Genomic DNA, 22,684 nt, shown 5'->3' with positions numbered 1-22,684 from the left:
CACTGAAGGAAAAGCATCACAAGACACCGCAACACACTTCAGTTCATCTGGGAAATCTAGAATTAAGTGTCAAAGCGGCTTACTTAATTGAATCTTAATTTCAAAATACACATTTCAGGTACAAGCATTTCCACTTACCCGCTTCATTACGGTCTTAAAATGTGGCAACATAAAGACATTACCTTTATTATTTCAGTAGTGTAAGACTACATACCTTATCAACAATGCTCTGTATCTACTAAAATTTCATAGGTGACATAACATCTTTACTCAAAGGAAAGCATCTCTCAGCTCCACCTTTTATTTCCTGGAAACAAAGTATGTTTCCAAGCTGATACAGTAAGCACTTTTTTTGGTTTATTAAAACAGCTTCGTTGAAATATGATTTTTCTTAAAACAGCTTTGTTGAAATATGATTTATAGAATTTATCTGTTTTAACAAAGAGTTCAAAGAGTTTTGGTAAGTTTACTGTGTTGTGCAACCATCTCTTCAATTCAACTTTAGAACATTTTCATCACTCCAGGACAATCCCTCATGCCCATTAGCAGTCATGACCCACTTCCAGCCCCAGGGCTATACAAACATTAATCTTCTTTCTGTCCCTATACCTGTATTTCCTGGATGATTCATGTAAATGGACTTATAAAGTATGGTAAACACATTTTCATCTATTTATTTTTATATTGAACTAGGTTCAACATATAGCCAGAATGAAATGTTTAAATTTTCTTTCCAGAAGGTTATAAATAGTTTTCTTCATACTTCCTTCTCCTTCTGCTTCTTCTTTTTCATACTGAAAGTTTTTCTTTAAAATAATTATATTCATTCATTAATTCCATATTTTTCTCTTCTAGAAGAAGATCTTCCTTTCCATTCTCAAGACAGCCTCCTTGGATATTAATGACTATCTCTTCATTATGGCCTTCCTTATGAGCATCCTCTAGTTGTTGTTCAAGCAAGAGATTTTCGAGTTCTTGTTGACATATTCTCTCCTCTAAAGAGTTCTGTGTTCCAGTGGATTGACTCTCCTTAGCTTCCTCATTTGGATGCATCTGCTTCATTTCCTTTATTTGATGCTGTGCTTGCTTTAGGTCCATCTGTACACTTTCTAAAGCCAATGTCTTTTCCCTGAGAGCATCTCGTCTCATGCAGCTTAGCTTTTAAGGTACTGAACTTCACCCGAGCTTTAGAAAGTTGTTTAGTAAGCAACTCATTCTTATCTGTTAGTTGAGAAATATCAGAACCCATTTTTTCTTGTCCATAAACATCATCTGCTCTCTGTAAAACTAGTTCTAGGTCTTTTCTTTCCAAAATTTCATTGTACTCATTTATAGCAGTTGCCAGGCTAGAATGGAGGGATTTGACTTCAGCTTCTAGTCTCTCTTTGTTGTGTTTTTCCTTCTCCAATTTTGAATTCAGCCTTGAATTCTCAGCTTTCAGATCATTGAGCTCTTGTGAATACTGGGCAATTGTTTTTGTTATCATTTCTTCATTGAGTCTTACACTCTTTTCAAAGTTAGCATTTATTTCTGTAATACTTTTAATTTCATGAATATATTCTTTTTCCTTTCTGAGACTGTCATTTTTTATTGCGTATAATTCCTGTTTGAGCATGGCAACGTCTCTCTTCAACATATAATTTCCATACATCACATCCTTCTTTTTTCCATAACTTTGAGAATCCTAAATAAAACAAAAGAAATGTTTAGCACTCAATAAAACAACATATGATGGTTATTTCTGAAATGAAAGAACAACCTGTACATTCATGCAATTAAAAGTTGCTGTAAGTGGATATCCAACTGGAGAAAAAGTTGAAGCAAAACCTTAAACCTTAGAGAACATGCATTTCAAAAAGTTCAAAAATTTATTTGAAGTCAATGAATCCATAAAATACACACACACACACACAGACACATACACACTCTAGAGAATTTTTAAGAATATCAGAATTGGAAAAGCCTTTCTCTGGATCACAACAAACTCAAAGCATGAAGTTGTTAAAAAAAATTGACTAAATTAAAATCTTGGAAAAAGAAAATTGCATTTATACTCTGATATCTAACCCAGACACCACCCTATAGTAAGAGCTTTACCTCCACATCTATTTGGACAGATAAAATCTCTCAAAGTTTTAAAAGTTCTGTTTCCCTGATCATATTCTATTGTGATTTGACAATAGAATAAATATATAAGCAAGCTGCAGGATTTTCCTCAGGGCTTCTGACTCTACTTCTAGTTCTACATCAGATCACGGTTACTTCTATGGTGTAAATATATCAACACAAAAACAGAGAAACAAAAAGACACAGGCATAAAATGTGTCTTCTGCCTTTGTCACCTGGATTCTCCATGGAATACCCAGATTGAGAGGATGTGACCTTGTGGGTCTTCAGAAACAGAAAAGAAGCTTTCCCATTTCTGAACTAAGCTTATTTTTTTCCTTTGGATCCTGGGATACCAAAAAAGTGAAGGCTCACTGAAATAGAGGAACCAAAGTTTGCCACAACACAAGGAGCCGAGTGAAACGGCTGAGTTGCTAGTGCAGAATCCTGGAAAATGAGATGTTCCTCAAGTTTACATTCAATTACCACAAAAGTTTATAGCTGGAAGATATACAGTAGAGTTGTCCACTCTAGCCCCATTATCTACTTGATAATGGAAGTAAAACCAAGAAATATTAAGTAACTCATCCAAAGCTCCTAAGGTGGCATTACCTAGTATTTCATGGCACCAAAAGGGAAGATACAATTACATATTGCTGAATTACATAAATTACCAGATAAATACATCAAATTTGTCAAATAAATTAAAAGTGTGACTTTGGCAAAGCAATTTAATGGCTCAGAGGGTGGTGGGGGGGCCTCATCTGCTTTTACTTTGAAAGAGGAGAATCTCTAGATTTTTGTCTATCTTTAGAACAAAATGTACAGAACTCAGCCTTCTACTATAGAGTCAAATGCTAAATTTTTGGCTGAGGAGTTATGCTACTTATATGATAAAATCATACATGCCAAAACCTACCATATTTTATTAAACAACATCATGTAAAACTCTGATTCAACAGAAACACTGGAGAGTGATGATTTTCTTAAATATGTGAATGTATATATATTTGTTTCCAAAAATATTTAAAGTGGCCATGATGGAAGTATAAGTTTAAACAGTTTGAGTCAAACAGATAAACTTGCATGCATGAATGCACATTAAACACACTTCTTTGGCTGGGAATATTTGTTGCAACTCTCAAGGTCAGATACATTTTCATGTCTCTTCTCAGTCATTGCTTCCCTCCCATTGTATTACCATTTTATCATTTAAATAAATGTAATTCATCTTTAAATGAATTTAGAAAAAAGAATCTAGACATTATTTCTTTAGCAATTTCCCTTATGCTTATCTGGTTCAGAAGGTCACATGGTATATGGCTAAATAATTTTCCCAGCCCATATGCCACCTGGAAGACTCACAGTGAGACTTAGGTTAATGAATGATCAAAGATTATGAGAATGTTTTCCAGAACCGTCATTTAGATAGCAGCACTAATCTACTTTGACACATAATTACACATTTAGATAACCCCACTGTAACTATGCACATGAGATTTTCTTGAGTAGAAAACCAGAACGAATCAGATAACTTATAATAAGAGAAGCAGCAAGGGAACCTCTTTCTTTTTATAGTTGAACTTTTTTTCTTCAAACCAGGAACTCTACTTGTAACAAGCCCATCTCATTCTTAAGCCTTTGCATATCTTGCTGTAAGTCTTCTTCTACATATGCTTTTGATGTTCTGTCACTATGTGGTGGAGAATAACTCACATTTTCTAATTCAGGTTTCATGCTTTCATAGATATTAGCAGTGGGACTGTCATATGTGGGTCCCTGAAACACACTTGCCAAACACCTTCTAAGCTTTAGAAGAGCTTCTAAGTTCCATGTGGCTTGTGGAAGCGCTGTATTGGTTTTCGGTTTTTGTTAAGTGTCTGTAACAGCAGAAATACTGTAGCTTTCTATTTGTATCACATGCTTCCATTCTTTGGAGTGAGCAAACCACAAATCAAAAAGAACTTTTGGATCTCCAGACTGAGGCCAATGTCTAATGACTAATTTCCAATCTGTGGTATTTTGGGTTATATTTTCTTGTATTTGCATATCAAACTCTTGGTCTTTTTTCATTTCAGCCATAACTACTGGGTTCCTTAATTTTTCAATTTCTATATCATTACAATTCTCTTTCTTCTTCTTCTCTGTGAGAAAAAGGCTACATGTCTGCTTTGTTATAATTTTTACAGTCTGATCTATTTTCATTTGAATAAAGCTTAGAAGATGACTGGCAAGTGTGCTGGAGGGACCCAGAGTATAAATGCAATGACAAGACCTGAGTGAGATGGGCTCCTTCTGTTCAGGCAATGCCTGGAATACCACAGAGTTAGACACTCCAGGTGCATCTGCTTCCTCACCATCAGGGATAGGATTCATCAGATTATGGGGCACTCCCTTTAAGTTTGTCCCTCTTTAAAGTTACAATGTAAGAGCTCTTCCTCAGGACAAACAGTAATTCTGCATTTTTCAAAACTTTCACCAATCTTCAGTTGAACTTTTTTGTAATGAATTTTTTTTTTTTTTTTTTGAGATGGACTTTCACTCTTGTTGCCCAGCTGGAGTGCAATGGCATGATCTTGGCTCAACACAACCTCTGCCTCCCAGGTTCAAGCGATTCTCCTGCCTCAGTCTCCTGAGTAGCTGGGATTACAGGCATGCACCACCACACCTGGCTAATTTTGTATTTTTAGTAGAGACAGGGTTTCTCCATATTGGTCAGGCTGGTCTTGAATTCCCGCCCTTAGGTGATCCACCCGCCTCAGCCTCCCAAAGTGCTGGGATTACAGGTGTGAGCCACCGCACTTGGCATTGTAATGAATTTTAAAGGAAGTCCCGAATATATAGATATATCTTCTTTATTACAATTCTTACTCATTTCTGGTTCTTGAGGCATTTTTTTGCAGGTGCAAAAGTGGAAAATTAATTTGCTTCTTTTGTTTCTCAGATGCCTTTTCTGATAGGGTGCATGTTTTAAAATTAATTTTATTCTAAATTAAGTATGAACAAAGAAAAATAGAAAATAATTAAAATTGAACTGTGAAACTTAATCTATGTTTTACTACCCCTAAGTTACTGGATTATAACTAAGAAGTAAAAAGTAATTTGCCTTGGCTTAATATAGGAGAAAAACCTGAACCAGGAAGCTTAACTCTGTTTGGAGTAAATTTAATTCATTATCAATTAAATCTGACAGAAATGGGTTCACAGATGATATGTAGTATTCTAAAGGCTTTCTCTCTTGAAAAGATTTTTACCTCAGCATACCCTAAATAGTGAACCCCTACAGTGAATTCATATTTCTGAGGATTAACTAAAGAGTAGGCAAATGTTAAATTATTAGAAGCCAAAATGAATACCAATCAGAAAGAGAAGAAAATTTTTAGATTCTACTTCAAATGTTATACTGTAATATGATAGTCTTATCTAGATAGGTTATCTGCATATATCCACGTCTAATATATTCTAAGCTCTACTAGTGACAGTGGGTTAAAAATTTTAATAGCATTTTCTATTTATGTTAAAATAAGAAATTTATTGTTTGTACCCTGACACCAAAGTCCCATTCTGGAAGGCATAATTCTGTCAGTAGGCAGTTGGGTTGCTTTTATGACCCCATCCTCTCCCTGAACATAGACACCGAAGGCAACCAGAAACCAAAAAACAGATGAAGTCTTTAACCTCAGCACTGGTGACTGGCAACATAAAACTGCAAAGTTTGAACCACTGGGAATGATGACTCCTTTAACATGAGGTGAACTCAGTGGCCATCACTGTTCAATTGTTCATAATTTCTCTTGCTTAGTAATACAACTCCATTTTTGATGTTACCTTCTTTATCATGAAGAAGGTTATAAAAATAAAAGAGCAAAGAGAGTTCTGGAAATTTCTGGCCTCAATTCCAAGGGTACAGATAGCTGTGAGTTATTACAGACTATAAGAATATTTTAAATTTTAAAACAGGCTAAAATGTTTCAAAATTCAATATGAAATTATGCTCTGTTGGATTCTAAAAGGATAGTCTAAAAGGTCACTTCACTTGGACTATGCTATGTTATTAAAGAAAAACAAACAAACCAGTATTAAACCAGAAATTTAAATTGTTACATACCTGTGGCTGTTTATTTTCACTTCTTTCAAGCCTTTCTTGCTTTTCCTCTGAAGCCACTTTTAAGTCGTGTTCTGCTGACAAATCCATATGTTTAGTTAAAATGAATGACTTAAAATAAAGACTATCATCTTTATAAAAATTGATACAAAACAACATATACTTTTATAAATTGAGAGTTTAAATGAAGCTTAATGTTTACTGGAATATTTACATTTTTAAGAAACACTTCTAATTATCTAAAACTTTAACAAACCACTTGGGGAGACACTAGGTATCAGCAGGTTCAAGCCATGCAAAAGTCTCAGGGTCATCCAAAAATTATTCCACCCAATATAAAAAAACGAAACTGCTGGAAACAAAACAAAATTTTAAAATACAGTAAAAACATATAAAGTAACACTTTACTATTCTCTACTTCATAATGGTATCTTTTTAACAACATGCTAAGTAAGTTGTTATTTACTAATAATTTGCAAAATTTTTGTTACTGTTACATCTTTATAGTGTACACCCTGTTTTTTACATCTGAAATATTTTCCTCTACTATTCTGACAAATTTATTTTTGTGTTTTAAGACTCAGAATGCAGGCTGGGCACAGTAGCTCACACTTGTAATCCCAGCACTTTGGAAGGCCCAGGTGGGATAACTGCTTCAAGCCAGGAGTTTAGGACCAGCCTGGAGACTATAGTGAAACCCTGACTCTATAGAAAATTTGCCAAGCATGGTGGTGTGTGCCTGTAGTCCCAGCTACCCAAGAGGTTGAGGCAAGAGGATCCCTTAAGCCCAGGAGTTTCAGTTTGCAGTGAGTCTCGATTATGCCATTGCACTCCACCCTGGGTGACAGAGTAAGAACTTGTTTCCAAAAACAGAAAAGGAAAAAAGGCTCAAAACGCTATGTGAAGTCCTCCCTGAATCTGGCTATCTTTCTCCACATACACAGGTGTCTCCTTCCTTGGGGCTCTCTTAGTACTTTTTAAATTTTTCTAATGTCACTTCACCATCTGAGCTGCACATCATGTCTTTGCATGTCTATCCCCTTTGTTGCTAGACTGTAGCAATCATCTTTGTATAAACAGTCTTTATTTTACTAAACATTTATTGAGTTCCTGCTAAGTGGTAGGCACTGGGGTTTAAAGAATGAGAATAAAAGCTGTCAGGGATGGCTTTTCTAGAGATCATGCCTGGGCTGAGACTTAGACAGTGAGGTTCACCAGACTAAAAGAGGCAGAGGGCAGCAATGATAACACATGCCAGGCAGTGGCAAGAGAGGGAGAGAAGCCTCCCAGAGCATATGCATTTATCTACATGAGAAGGATGGTGACAGAGGCATCACCAGCAGCTCAGTAATGCCAGAAAAAGGGGCAGACAGAGAAAGGGCTGCAGAAGATGAAGCCAGTTTCTGAAAGCCTTATATAAACCAACTATTACTGTCATTTCTTAAATTTTTTAAAAAAGCAAAACAAATTAGAAAAGCGTAATTGCAAGAAAAAGACCAACATTTTATTTGATTGTATCTTATCTTATTTGACTTGATTTTTCTTAGAGATGGGGTCTCACTCTGCCACCCAGGCTACAGTGTAATGTTGCTATCATAGCTAACTACAGGCTCAAACTTCTAGGCTCAAGTAATTCTCCTGCTTCAGCCTCCCAAGTAGCTGGGATCAGAGGTGCAGAACACTACATCCAGCTACAGTTTTTGAAAAAATAGTCACGGGGTCTGGTGATGTTGCCCAGGTTGCTGGACCTCCAAGCCTCAAGGGATGCTTCTATCTCAGCCTCCAACACTGACGAGATTACAGGCAGGAGCCACCATCCCCGGCAACACCAATATTTTCAAATGAATAAACTGGAGCTCTATCATTTTATTTTATCATGGATGGGTGAAAACTTTGTAATAGACTCATGTACTCCATGGATTTGTGACAAGGAAACTATAGCATTAACTATGGCTGAAGCTTCCCTTGTCTCCCAGTCTGTTTACATGGTTAAGAGTGGAGATACTCAAGTGTCTTACCTTTTGCACCTTCTTTTCTTTTTTTCAAATTTGCAGGCTTCATAGCTGCTGTTTCTGTCAAACATGCAAGCTTCTTAGACATTCCTTCTGGAAAACATCATCCCTCTGCCTCCTTACCTGGCAAAGTTTCACTTACTCTGCGTGCTTACCCTAAATCCTACCCATTTTTTTTTAGAAGCTTGCACTCATCAACACAAATTCAAAAGTGAATGGCATCTAATGAACATAATAAATACCTAGTAAATAATAACTATACGCTCCCAGGTGACATCTATCCTCCATCTACCCTCTACATAATGGGTCAGCACACTGCAGGCCACAGGCCAAATCCTGCCTACCATATGTTTTTTCTCAATGAAGTTTTATGAGAGTACAGTCATGCCTATTCACTGACATGCTATCTATGACTGCTTTCACACTACAATGCCAGGGTTGAGTAGCTACAACAGAGACCACATGGCCTTCAGCTGCTTAAATCATTAAATCCTTCTTGAAAAAGAGAGAGAGAGAGAGACCACATGGCCTAAAATATTTCCTATTTGGCCCTTTACAGAAAAAGCTTGCCAATCCCTGCTTTATACCCTCAACAGAATGCCCTATATCTCAAATTGAATCTAATGCCTCCCCTGTTTACACTTTTCCAATGAATTTCTAGAGCAAACACTGCTGGCTCCCTACCCAAGAGCAGTTCCTTGTTGTTTCTTGCTGGAGAATCACAAATCTGTTTGGGTATTTATTATCCCAATACCTCTCCCTCCTCAGCTTCAAAAGATAAGTGATTATTCTAAGCTAATCACATAACTACATTTGCTTTCCCAGTGCCTGGTTTAGGAATGAGCATGTGGTGTGACCCAGCTAATAAAATATTACAGAAAGGGCCGAGCACGGTGGCTCATGTCTGTAATCCCAGTACTTTGGGAGGCCGAGGCAGGCGGATCAAGAGGTCAAGAGACTGAGACCATCCTGGCCAACATGGTGAAACCCCATCTCTATTAAAAATACAAAAATTACCTGGGTGTGGTTGCATGTGCCTGTTGTCCCAGCTCTTCGGGAGGCTGAGGCAGGAGAATTGCTTGAACCTGGGAGGTGGAGGCTGCAGTGATCTGAGATCGTGCCACTGGACTCCAGACTGGTGATAGAGCAAGACTACATCCCCAAAGGAAAAAAAAATTACAAAAAGTCCCCTGCAAGTTTTCTCCCAATTTAAAAGACACGTGAAGAAAAGCATCCCTTCCAGCCTTTAGATACTGTCTTGTGAGAACATGATGTTTGGAGTTGTTGCTAAGTAGCCAACCATGAAGGGAGACATGAACAAGACACTGCGAACAGCATAGCTGAAAGAGGAACAAGTGGGATCCAATAATAACACCGGACAACCAAAACAAGTCTGGTTCTTATGGTTTTGGCCACTGTTAGGTCTTCTAGTATTTGCAGCCAAAAGCATTCTACCTCAGAAGATTCCCCTGGCCTACAGCATAAGATCTACTCATTTCTATACTATTAAAAGTCTTTTATTGAACTGGTTTCTAGACACAGGTAAAACAACAACAAAGTCTTTCCTAAGCTTGCCTTCACTGACACATACTAAACATAATAAATACATAATAAATAATAACTATAAGCTATTTTCACCTCATTACCAAGCACTCCATATTTTTTTTTGCACTAGTAAATTTGAACTGCTCATAAACTCTACAAAGTTCACTCAGGTGTCCTATCTTTTGAACTTGCTCCTTGTGTTTTAAAACTTTCATTCTTCATGGCTGCTGCTTCTGTCAAACATGCAAGCTTGTTAGATACTCTTTCTGCCAAGCATCATCCCTCTGCCTCCTTACCTGGCAAAGTTCCACTCACTCTACACACTTACCCTAAATCCTACCCACATTTTAGAAGATTGCATTCATCACCACAAACATAAACATGCCTGGCACATACTGAACATGATACATACGTAATAAATAACTGTAAGCTCCCAGATGACATTGGACACACAGTAAGCACTATTTCAGGTAGTAAATAAAATAAATAACAGTGGTAATAACAATCTCCTAACTCTAGTTTTTAAATGCATTTTGAAACATTGGAAAATGCTTAGTCTATAACAGATACATGATAGTTATTATTTAAGTGGACAAGTATTTGAATGAATTAAAATATTTTTCTTAAAAATTCTGTTGAAAAAACACAAAAATTAAAGTTATCTATATTCTATTATGAGCACCTTAAAGACAAAAACTATGTCAATTCCATCTTTGTCTCCTGCAATTTGCCAAACCTAACTTATAGAAGTGGTTTGATAAATATGTACTAAATTAAAGGTGTCTTTATATAGTTCAGATTGTACAATGCATTAGGTGTTATATTTTTGTTATTGTGAACCATTTTTATAATTTTATTATAATTTTTTGAGCCTAGAGTTTGGCTATTGGAATATTTATTATGATTATCTTTTGCCTAATGGTAACAGAGTAACTTTTTTTTTTTTTTTTTTGAGATGGAGTCTTGCTCTGTCACCCAGGCTGGAGTGCAGTGGCGCATTCTCGGCTCACTGCAATCTCCACCTCCCAGGTTCAAGCAATTCTCCTGCCTCAGCCTCCTGAGTAGTTGGGAATACAGGTGCCCACTCCCCTGCCTAGCTAATTTTTGTACTTTTAGTAGAGATACGGTTTCACCATGTTGGCCAGGCTGGTCTCAAACTCCTGACCTCAAGTGATCTGCCTTCCTTGGCCTCCCATGTGCTGGGATTACACATGAGCCACCACGCCCAGCCTGGTAACAGATTATTTTGTTCCAATAAAATTACTATTATTATGATAATTACCCAGCACATAAAAAAACACAGCTTGTTCTAAGAAGTGAATATATCTCATGAAGTTCCAACTTACGGTGAATAAATTAAAAATAGACCTTGTTTGTATAAGAATATGTAACATAACTTCTGCTTCTTGGAAAGGAATTACTTTTCTGTCTTCTGCATTCAGTAGGTATCTTCAGAAATAGTCTTCTATTTGTATGGGTGCACACTGGCTCCATTTTATGATTCTTATTGCCATTTGTTTATGGTATCAGAATGGGATTTTCGAATTCCTAGTTCTAAAGACAGTTACTTTCTTAGTGACACAAATTCCTATGTAATGCAGTTGACTCTTGAACAACAAGAGTTTGAACTGCAAGGGTCCACTTATATGCAGATTTTTCTTCTGCTTCTGCAACTCAGAGACAGCAAAACCAACCATTTTCTTCCTCCTCAGCCTAATCAACCTGAAGATGATAAAGATGAAGACCTTTGGGAGGATTCACTTATGTTTATGGATAGTAAGTATATTTTTTTAATTTTCTATGATTTTCTTTATAACAGCTTCATTTCTCTAGCTTACTTTATTCTAAAAGCATAGTATGTAATAATGCAACACATACAAATACGTGTTCACTGTTTATGTTATCACTAAAGTTTCCAGTCAATGGTAGGTTATTAGTAGTTACATTTGGAAGGAGTTGAAGTTGTACTCAGATTTTCAACTCCACAGGGATCAGAGTCCCTAACCCCCACAATATTCAAGAATCAACTGTAATTAAGATTTATTTACTAAATGCAAACCATTTACTATAAAAATTAAATAGAAGATCCATTTGCATAACAAGTCTAATTTGTAACAATGTATAGAGGAAAATGCAACATATTAACTTAATCTAATTTCTTATTTATATTAATACAAAAATATGTAGAATTTCAGGAATCATTAGTAGGTAAATGAATTTTTTCAGACAATACTGTTTGAGACTGAGAATTAGCTACAACTAACTTCTTAAATAACTCTGAATTCTAAACTAAAGAAATTAAAAAAAATTTATATATAAACATATATATTTTAAACTGCTCTTTTATGATTAAAAATATGTAATCTTACTTTTTTTGTTTTCTTTGGAGATAGAGTCTTGCTTTTCCATCCAGGCTGGAGTGCAGTGGTGCAATCTGACCTCACTGCAACCTCCACTTCCCGGGTTCAAGTGATTCTCCTGCCTCAGCCTCCCGAGTAGCTGGGATTACAGGCGCCCGCCATGACACCCAGCTAATTTTTGTATTTTGAGTAGACATGGGGTTTCACCATGTTAGCCAGGCTGGTCTCAAAATCCTGACCTCAGGTGATCCACCCGCCTCAGCCTCCCAAAGTGCTGGGATTATACGTGTGAGCCACCATGCCTGGCCTGTAATTTTGCTTTTTTAAAATCAGTAAGATCACCAAGGGAAATCAGAAATTTACTATCAGAAGTCTTACCTTGATTGTCATTTCAAAGATGATTTTTAAGTTTCTTATTTTTATGTTCCAAAATTTGTTGTTGAATGCTATGCATAATAAATGTAATAAATAAAATTAGTATTTTAATAGTGATATGAAAAATCTCTACCAAACAGATTAAATTCTTAAAGCATTTCAGACAATATCAGAGCTAATATCAGAACTCTAATGTCCAATACACTTTAAAATTTTAAGCTCTATAAACTTATTAAGCTTCTAATTAAAGAAGAAAAACAGGAAGTACTCATAAACTGAGAAAAGCATAGCTCAGTAAATTAATTCTAGTTAGCTAGCTTAACAGTCTGGAAACTGTCCTGCATTCAGAGTAAGTCCTCTCTCTGTAACCAATAGGTATTTTATTTTCAGACCAGTTGCTTCTCTTAGGCTCCATGGCTTCTTCCAAAAAATAAAGATTTTACTACTTGACTTCACTAGGTCGTTAGGAGGATGTAATGAGATAACATGTTTAAATGTTCAGAGAAATAGTAAAGCAATGGAAAAATTTATTCTTGAACTGCATTGCTGAAACCATTTTGGAATCTCAAATAAAACCTGATGAGTGTTTTTCCATAGGTTCTAATATTTGAATGTCACAGTTTTCAGAGAATGTGCTAATTTTGGTTATATTAGTTCTATTCATTGCGGCTTGTAGTTCAGAGCATTTTAGCTAGTTCATAACTTGTAACTAAATTTATATATAAATATATTATTATCTCATTAAAACATATAACCTAATTGTCCCCTATTACTGAGCTCATCAATCACACCAAGAGCAGAAAACTAATAGGTGACAAAACCTGGCTGGGACAACTACCATTCCTTTTCTACCTCCTCAAACTCAGAGCCAGCAGGTCTGTGTTAGGGGCTGCATCTTCTTGGTCCTCTCCGACTGACATACAAGACAAAGCCCTGCTTGTATTGTTTTTCAGTTCCATGAAAGAGATGCAAGTTGATGTTTCCTCATTTCCAAGTCATGTACTAACAACATATTTGCATATAACATCCCATGTGCTACTCAGCTCTGTTCTCATTTCACAGATCACCTTACATGAATACTTTTATAATGATCATAACAACAATTTCCATCTCGGGTGTCTCCCGTTTTGTTTTGACTCACATTGTTTCCTAGAAGCTAGTTAACAAATAGTCAAATGACCTTCTGGGGACTGTGTAATATGTGGAATGCTTTCTGAATTTGTGTGCCCTCCTTAGGCAGCAGGCATGCTTATCTGTTCTGTATTGATCCAATTTCAGAATATGTGCTGCTGAAACAAGTATAAAGCCCTGTTTTATACATGGATACTGATGAGTCATGGGTAAGGCTTAGCTCTGTTAAATCCAAATTACCTACTTTAGATACAGAGAATTCTACTGAATGACTTCTGTGAGGTAAAATTTTAAAATATTTTAAATACTTGAGGTAGAGATGCAAGTAGCCTGAGAGATTTTCATTATTATGGAAACACATTACTTGAGGGGCCAACTCCAAGGTGCCCATTACTCTATTGAAGGATAATGTGGAACATTTTGCTATCTAACAAAAGCTGCTACACAGGTCAGAAAAAAGCCTCAAGGTACAGATGTGATAACAAAAGGCAAAGGGACCTCTTCTCTCTTCCTGCAACATTATTTGAACATCCCTAACCGTTGAGTAAAATTCCAATTAATATTTGCTAGAGAAAATGGACACTGGTCTCAAAGGATAACATACCATGAAGGTATAGGCTAAGCCTAGCCAAGAGGTGGGCTACAAATAAGATTTTTAATGTTGGGGGAAGGTCAATTTACCACTATGTGTGTGGCTAGAGCCAGGAGGCCTCGCTGCCAGAGCAGGGTGCTGGGAACAATGGCTGACCCTATGTACATGAACTAAAAAACACTGTAGCTGTGGGCTGGGTGCGGTGGCTCATGCCTGTAATCACAGCACTTTGGGAGGCTGAGACGGGTGGATCATGAGGTCAGGAGATTGAGACCATCCTGGCTAACATGGTGAAACCCCGTCTCTACTAAAAATACAAAAAAAAATTAGCCAGGGATGGTGGTGGACACCTGTAGTCCCAGTTACTTGGGAGGCTGAGGCAGGAGGATGGCGTGAACCTGGGAGGGGGAGCTTACAGAGAGCTGAGATTGTGCCACTGCACTCCAGGCTGGGCGACTGAGCAAGACTCCGTCTCAAAAAAGCAAAACAAAACAAAACACTGTAGCTGTGGACTCTGTGTATGAGTCACCATGAAGAGTGATGGATCTGAATCAGTAAGGGCATCCTGGTGGCAAAAGTCAATCATTACCAGATTGCAGGACCAGTTACAATGGCAGCAATACAGTAAGTGAATCAATGGAAACAACAGAATGATTAGAATGGCCTTTTCCCCCCTTCTTCTGACTTGTAAAGCAAGATTGTCTTCCTTGGGCTTAGGGAACCCCTTAGCTTTTTGAAAAATTCAAAGGAGGAAGGCATAGGAGATAGCCTCAGGGGATAATACAAGATTTTCTGCTAAAGTGGACATTTCAAGACCCAATAACTAATTAGAAAAGTCAGGCCAGGCACGATGGCTAGCAGTTTGCGAGACCAAGGCAGGAGAATCACCTGAGCTCAGGAACATGAGTAACATAGTGAGACATTGTCTCAAAAACAAAAAAAAAAGAAAGAAAGAAAGAAAAAGTAAAAGATGTGACATTATTTCTATCTCACATATAAGGGTTATACTTGGAATAAAATGAACACTGAGATCCCTAGGGATAAAGGTCTTTAAAAGTCCAGAAAGAATCTTGCACTCATTGCTACTTCTAACTAGTCTAGATTTCTGTTTGATTTCTGGCTAAAAAGTGGACTAACTTGTTGCCATTCCAAACTACCTCAACCAAATTATGATCTGTCACCTAATATATAAGATGCAATAGTTGTAATTATTTTAAACCTTAATTTAGTATTAACCGGTCTTTTAATATAAGCACATACCTTCTCAAATCACAACAAACAGCATAATCCTCGGCCATTTGGCCAAACATGTCTTGAGAAAAGATATTTATATTTTGTTGAAGGAGGAGGCTGATGATACTTGACGAGCTATGCTGTACTGCAAGCATGAGGGCTGTTCTAAAATAATAAAGAAATAACAGCACTTAAGAACTTTAATAAAGATATTTAATTGGCAAATTGGATACATTTTACCAATTTCATATCTTGCCTGTCAGGATAAACATAATAACCATTTACATGTACTAGCTTATGTGTATAAGCATCTTGGGTGCTAAAGTGTTCATCTGGGTAAATTACCACCAAGGCTAAAAGGCAGGGACAACAAGCAAGCTTCATGTTCCATTGGGATATGACATAATACAAGTTGCTAATTTATAGTCCTTTGATGGCCAAGAAACTGTGCTGAGGTCACTTATCTAAAGTAGGCAAAGATTTAGATGAAGATTTCCCCATTGCTTTCCTAGTCTGATATATTGTAATTCAAAGTCAGCTAGGGATCAAATAAGTAAGAGCTATCTGCATACTGAAAACAACAGCAACAACAATAATGATAATAATAATGATAATGGTAATAGCAGTAGTTGTAAAGTGAAAGTTAAAGTCTACACTTTATAAAATTAATAAAATACAAAACCCCTTTAGCTAATATAAGATTGCAGGACCAAAAACATCAAATTACAAATAACAGTCTATAAGAGAAGATGAATCCTACTATATACTGTTTTTTATGTTGCTCAGTCCAAATAACTGCTTTTCTACCTAACTGATTATTCATGTTATTTTTTACTATATGCCAATAATTATAAGTTAAATCTTATTAACAGTTCTGACTTGAGTGACTCTTACCACTCTAGAACACTCAGATTTTTAGGAAAAAAAAAAACAAACCAAAAACAAAAACTATTGCACCTTCTGAAATTGTCAACGGAATGTATATTTGCCTGGTTCTTCAATAAGAATTCCACCACATGCTGTCTCCCAGAATTTATGGCAAACAAAAGTGGAGTGTTTCCCTCCTGTAAAAAGCAAAAACAATTTATAATTCACAAAATTATGTATTTCTCAACTGAACTAAAAATCTTCTATAAGATGCTATGAACTTAAACATGCAATATAGAGAGAAAGTAAATGCAAAGCAGTCCCGTCCTTTTCACTCCTCTGTGCTTTCCCACACACTGTCTTGTGAACACCCCTCCTCTGCCTCCCCACATTAACTTCGGTCATCTCCAAAACTCCCTTTTTTACCAGTCCCAAAAATCCTTGTTTCTGTCTCAGCATTTAGCACAGTACATTGTAATTATTTCATTGTTTCCCACTGAAACCAAGAGCTTCTCGAGGGCAAGGGCTGTATCTTTTTTCTCTATAACCCTAAAACCTAAGACATAGTAGTGAATGCTTTAAGATTTTAAAATAAATTAATGATCTAAATTATTATCTCTAGAGCCGTGTTTCTTAAACTATATTTCGAAGAATATTTGTTTTACCAGAAGAACTGCACCCCAACAAAAAGATTCCATGATCATCTGCATTTGAGAAGTATTACAAAATTATATTACATGGCCAACAATCTAGAAATCCCTTGAACTTTGCCTAATCTCAATTTGACAATACTTTTTGTGGCAAACATTAACATTTTAGGAACTAGAGTTTCAGGGATACAGTTGCCAGAGCTTCCCAATACAAGTGGAGGTTTCCTCTGGGTGGCACAAACTTGCTTGATTTACTTCTATCAATGGTGTCAGGATGCCAATGTCAGGCACTCCTGATCCAAAGGGGCCACTAAGGAAATGAGCTCTGAATTAAGAGAGATTGGCTTCAAAATCACTTATTTTCCTTATTATTAAATAGTCCATGGGATTTTTCCTAATACAAGAGGATAGATTTTAATCTTAACTATTAGAAAGCTCAGTATGTTCTGTGTAAGACAGACCAGTTAAAAATTTTTGAAAATAAATATTAAAAAGCAAAGCTCAGTAAGAAATTCTATTCTCAATTATAATGATAATCCTGGGATGCTAATGCAACTTTACTTTTTAAATCTATTTGTATTGATTTCCATTTAAATTGCTATTTAACTTTTTTTTACTTTAGGCAAAATATAAATCAGAAATAAAAATACAATGGCTTATCAAAAAAAGTTCTAATACTGATGTATAGGGCTTATTTCTAGCATAATAAAAGCCAGTAACTCACTTGCATTTTTGTCTTTTGAAATGGGGTCTCACACTGTCACCCAGGCTGGAGTGCAGTGGCATGATCGCCACTCACTGCAAACTCCACCTCCTGAGTTCATGCCATTCTCTTGCCTCAGCCTCCCAAGTAGCTGGAACTGCAGGTGCCTGCCACCACACCCGGCTAATTTTTTGTATTTTTAGTACAGACGGGGTTTCACCGTGTTAGCCAGGATGGTCTCCATTTCCTGACCTTGTGATCTGTCTGCCTTGGCCTCCCAAAGTGCTGGGATTACAGGCATGAGCCATCGCACCCAGCCATCACTTGTATTTTTAAGGGACATTGCTGAGAAGAAAGATATAATGTCTGCAATATTCATAATCTATCCACTTCTCAGCAGGAATAACCTAAAAAGGCTTCTAGGCATTCTTATGAGCAGATGACTATTTGTGGTATAGATATAAAAAAACAGGTAGGCATTCTTATGAGCAGATGACTATTTGTGGTACAGATATAAAAAAGAGTTAAAAAAACTTCTGAATTCTAAAATTCAACTCTATAATTGAGGGACTTATATAAACTATAGACTATATATTATGAACCAATGGTGTCTTGAAAACCTTGAATTCTTTATGAAAACATACGATAAAAAAGGAGTTGTAAACTCAAATACTTATAAGGATGAAGGAGGTTACCTAAGTAAGTGAAGTACTCAGGTGGACACAGTAGCAAACTGGAGAATATGTGCCTCCTACACAGGGCAACCTCTGCACAGCAGACCAAGCAGTGATGCGGTTCAGGGGACACCAGATTTGATTCTTAAGCCTGATGTCCAGATTTCTGCATGAGTCCACTAAAGTTTACATGTTGAATCAATTCAAAGAGGCAAAGAACAAATCTATATGCCACATTTAGACTACAGCCCTTGTGTTTTTATATTTGCTATGAATGTGTTGCTAAATGATTGTGTATAAACCAAGTACTTGCCTGTGGAACTTTTTCTTTTTCTAGTATCATATGTTTAATAAAAAAACTCAGGCCCTGATATATACCTAATAAAAATTGCTGTTAACACTCATAATACCCACCTCAAGAATTTTCCCAACATTTATTCATTTGCAATCTATGTGTATATAATTTTCCCAGATTGTTAACCAAATAGATAATTAGTTCATAGGAATGCTGAAACTAAATTATTAAAATAATTCCTATTGTATTCTCACTGACTTCAAGGATTTCAGTGTTTAAAACTGACATCCTGATAATGCCAAAGCTCTATAAACTTAATAGACATACTGAGATAGTCCCTAATACAACTGCAACTGAAAAAAAAAGGTTCAAGATCTGCTACTGATCTAATTGAGAAAATTTCACTTGTAATGAACACTTGTTGACACATAATCGCTTGAATGGTGACAAAGGAACATGAAATGGTGAAAGGGTCAGTCTCTACTTGTTGAAAGATTACTCACAAGTAAATTGCTAAAAACTTTCTGAATGGCAGTGAATGATTCATGGTGGGAAGCAAAAGGTGTTATTCTGTAAGCTGAGAGATGTTGCCAGTGATATTTCCACTTCCCAGTCACAAACGTAGAGAAAGACAGATTAAGTCAGGTTAATGTTATTGGAAAAGAGAACTTTGAAGAAAGTAGCACCTATCAAATGCCAACTCTTTTAGAGATTTCTTATGTCTTTGAGATACGGGAATTTATATACTGCACTTATCTATTCTGTGCTTCTTAATCAGGAGTGTATTCGAACACTTAGGTTTTTTTTTTTTTTTTTTTTTTTTTTTTTGGCTCTTGTTGTAAGAGACAAGAGTCTTACTATGTATTTTTAATAGAGATGGGGTTTCACCGTGTTAGCCAGGATGGTCTCCATCTCCTGACCTCGAGATCTGCCCACCTCAGGCTGGACTCAAACTCCTAGGCTCAAGCAATCCTCCCACCTCAGCCTCCTGAGTAGCTGGACTACAGGAGCATGCCACTGTGCATGGCTTCAAGAAAATATTTTTAACCATACATGTTCAGAACTTATTAGATCTATTACATCAAAATCCTCAGGGGAAAGCCTACACTTGTAGACTTTTAACAAAATTTCCCGAGGTCACTGTAATGCACAATTCAAGCTGAGAATTACTGCAGCAGACAATCACTTCAGTTTCATCTCTCACCCACACAGCCAATATCCTTTATTAGCTTGGGATGTGGCCAGAGAGAAGGGTATGAGATAAGAGTTATGTATTAAAACTCCAGTGAATTTTCCTGGGTGTGGGTATAACAGGGACAAGTAAACTCAAAATCCCAGTTGATTTTGCTATTTATAAGCTGCTCATCTCCCACCTTCCCACCAAGATATTCTAGATTTGAAAGGAGAGTTTAGACTCTTAGCTAAGTGGCTGTTTTTGCTGGGATGTGTAGAAAGTCAGTTACTAATTTGTTCCACCCTTTGCTGAAGTGTTTCTCACTTCATCACTGTATATTCACTGCCAATCTGGTTTCCTCAGAGTCCTCTAAAAATTAATCTTTAGGCAAGTTTCAGTCACTCTTTTTACCAAACCAAAAATGATTACCCCAAAGCTGAAGAGTGTTTTGTCTCAATACATAAACTGGAAAAAAAACAAACTAAAAAACAAAACCTCTTCTTGGCATTTTCCCTCATTACCTAATTTCCAAGTGACCTGCATGTTTTTGATTGCTCTCCTTTTCCCTTCCTATTTTTCCCTCTTAAACCTTGCCCATGAAAGATACATCCATTTTGTTAGAAGACCGTCAGCAGCAGCAAGACTTCCATTTATTGTAAGTTGTTTTAGTTTTGAGTTTTAAGATAAAGCCTATTTCCAGGGCAATTTTTTTTCCTGTGATGTTTTTACACTAATTAGAAAAAAAATACACCAGGGGTAGGAAACAAATACTTAAAAAGAAGTTTTACCTTAACAAATTCACAAATACTTCCCATAAGTGCACTAAAATAGCTGTGCCCTCTAATACTTCTTTAAAAGTATCAATATTTAAAGTAAAATTTTAGACAATTAAGTTATTTCAAAACATTTTCATTCAGGAAAACTTGAGTTCCAAATATGAAAAATTGACTCTTACCTATGTCAATGTTAAAACAAACATTTTGAAAAGAAAGTTGACTGATCTGTACCTTGTTTAGCGCTTTAATATTTGCATGGTGGGAAAGCAGTTTTTCCGCCAGTGAAGTCCCCTTATTATACACAGCATAATAGAGAGCAGTGTTGCTGTAGATATCCTTAATGTTTGGATTGGCACCATGTTCCAGGAAAATAATGGCACAAGCCTCTTCCTGGCAGTGTACAGCCTATTAGTGTTAGATAAAAAATTAGACTATAAATTCTAATAATTCAAAATACATATTCCACAGGTTCCACCAACTAGCTAATTTAAATGAGACAAATTCATTTTAATTCGGTGGAAAAGCCAAGATGGCTGAATAGGAACAGCTCCAGTCTACAGCTCCCAGCATGAGTGACGCAGAAGACGGGTGATTTCTGCATTTCCATCTGAGGTACCGGGTTCATCTCACTAGGGAGTGCCAGTGGGTGCAGGACAGTGGGTGCGCCACACCGTGCGCGAGCCGAAGCAGGGCGAGGCATTGCCTCACTCGGGAAGCACAAGGGGTCAGGGAGTTCCCTTTCCTAGTCAAAGAAAAGGGTAACAGATGGCACCTGGAAAATCGGGTCACTCCCACCCTAATACTGCGCTTTTCTGACGGGCTTAAAAAAAGGCACACCAGGAGATTATATCCCGCACATGGCTCGGAGAGACCTATGCCCACGGAGTCTCACTGATTTCTAGCACAGCAGTCTGAGATCAAACTGCAAGGCAGCAGCAAGGCCGGGGGAGGGGCACCCGCCATCGCCCAGTCTTGCTTAGGTAAACAAAGCAGCCGGGAAGTTCGAACTGGGTGGAGCCCGCCACAGCTCAAGGAGGCCTGCCTAACTCTGTAGGCTCCACCTCTGGGGGCAGGGCACAGACAAACAAAAAGACAGCAGTAACCTCTGCAGACTTAAATGTTCCTGTCTGACAGCTTTGAAGAGAGCAGTGCTTCTCCCAGCACACAGCTGGAGATCTGAGAACGGGCAGACCGCCTCCTCAAGTGGGTCCCTGACCCCTGACCCCCAAGCAGCCTAACTGGGAGGCACCCCCCAGTAGGGGCAGACTGACACCTCACACAGCCGAATATTCCTCTGAGACAAAACTTCCAGAGGAATGATCAGACAGCAGCATTCGCGGTTCATGAAAATCTGCTGTTCTGCAGCCACCGCTGCTGATACCCAGGCAAACAGGGTCTGGAGTGGACCTCTAGCAAACTCCAACAGACCTGCAGCTGAGGGTCCTGTCTGTTAGAAGGCAAACTAACAAACAGAAGGGACATCCACACCAAAAACCCATCTGTACATCACCATCATCAAAGACCAAAAGTAGATAAAACCACAAAGATGGGGAAAAAAACAGAGCAGCAAAACTGGAAACTCTAGAAAGCAGAGTGCCTCTCCTCCTGCAAAGTAACACAGTTCCTCACCAGTAACAGAACAAAGCTGGATGGAGAATGACTTTGCTGAGGTGAGAGAAGAAGGCTTCAGACGATTAAACTACTCCGAGCTACAGGAGGAAATTCAAACCAAAGGCAAAGAAGTTAAAAACTTTGAAAAAAATTTAGATGAACGTATAACTAGAATAACCAATACAAAGAAGTGCTTAAAGGAGCTGATGGAGCTGAAAACCAAGGCTCGAGAACTATGTAAAGAATGCAGAAGCCTCAGGAGCCGAAGTGATCAACTGGAAGAAAGGGTATCAGTGATGGAAGATGAAATAAATGAAATGAAGTGAGAAGGGAAGTTTAGAGAAAAAAGAATAGAAAGAAATGAACAAAGCCTCCAAGGAATATGGGACTATGTGAAAGACCAAATCTATGTCTGATTGGCGTACCTGAAAGTGACGGGGAGAATGGAACCAAGCTGGAAAACACTCTGCAGGAT

General features: G+C 37.3%; 1 protein-coding gene and 1 non-coding gene across 2 annotated transcripts in view; both read right to left on the bottom strand.

Annotated features, from left to right (window-relative positions):
- Positions 1-22,684, bottom strand: part of LOC100976475 (ankyrin repeat domain-containing protein 18B-like) — a 64,849-nt gene that overhangs the window by 26,244 nt on the left and 15,921 nt on the right. Inside the window, 11 exon segments of the mRNA XM_055117828.1 lie at positions 770-798; positions 800-1,144; positions 1,146-1,684; positions 6,215-6,285; positions 8,230-8,283; positions 9,241-9,377; positions 9,950-10,001; positions 12,507-12,574; positions 15,487-15,624; positions 16,417-16,523; positions 20,830-21,003. Of these exon segments, the coding sequence (XP_054973803.1) occupies positions 770-798; positions 800-1,144; positions 1,146-1,684; positions 6,215-6,285; positions 8,230-8,283; positions 9,241-9,377; positions 9,950-10,001; positions 12,507-12,574; positions 15,487-15,624; positions 16,417-16,523; positions 20,830-21,003 (1,714 nt within the window).
- On the bottom strand, positions 13,699-13,801 carry LOC112440875 (U6 spliceosomal RNA). Its single transcript, XR_003028870.1, has one exon. It is a non-coding gene; the product is annotated as a U6 spliceosomal RNA (small nuclear RNA).

The sequence above is a fragment of the Pan paniscus genome, chromosome 11 (assembly GCF_029289425.2).
Source record: "Pan paniscus chromosome 11, NHGRI_mPanPan1-v2.0_pri, whole genome shotgun sequence".
Taxonomy (NCBI): Eukaryota; Metazoa; Chordata; class Mammalia; order Primates; family Hominidae; genus Pan; species Pan paniscus.
Note: the sequence above shows the minus strand (reverse complement) of the source record. Positions and strands in the feature narration are given on the sequence as shown.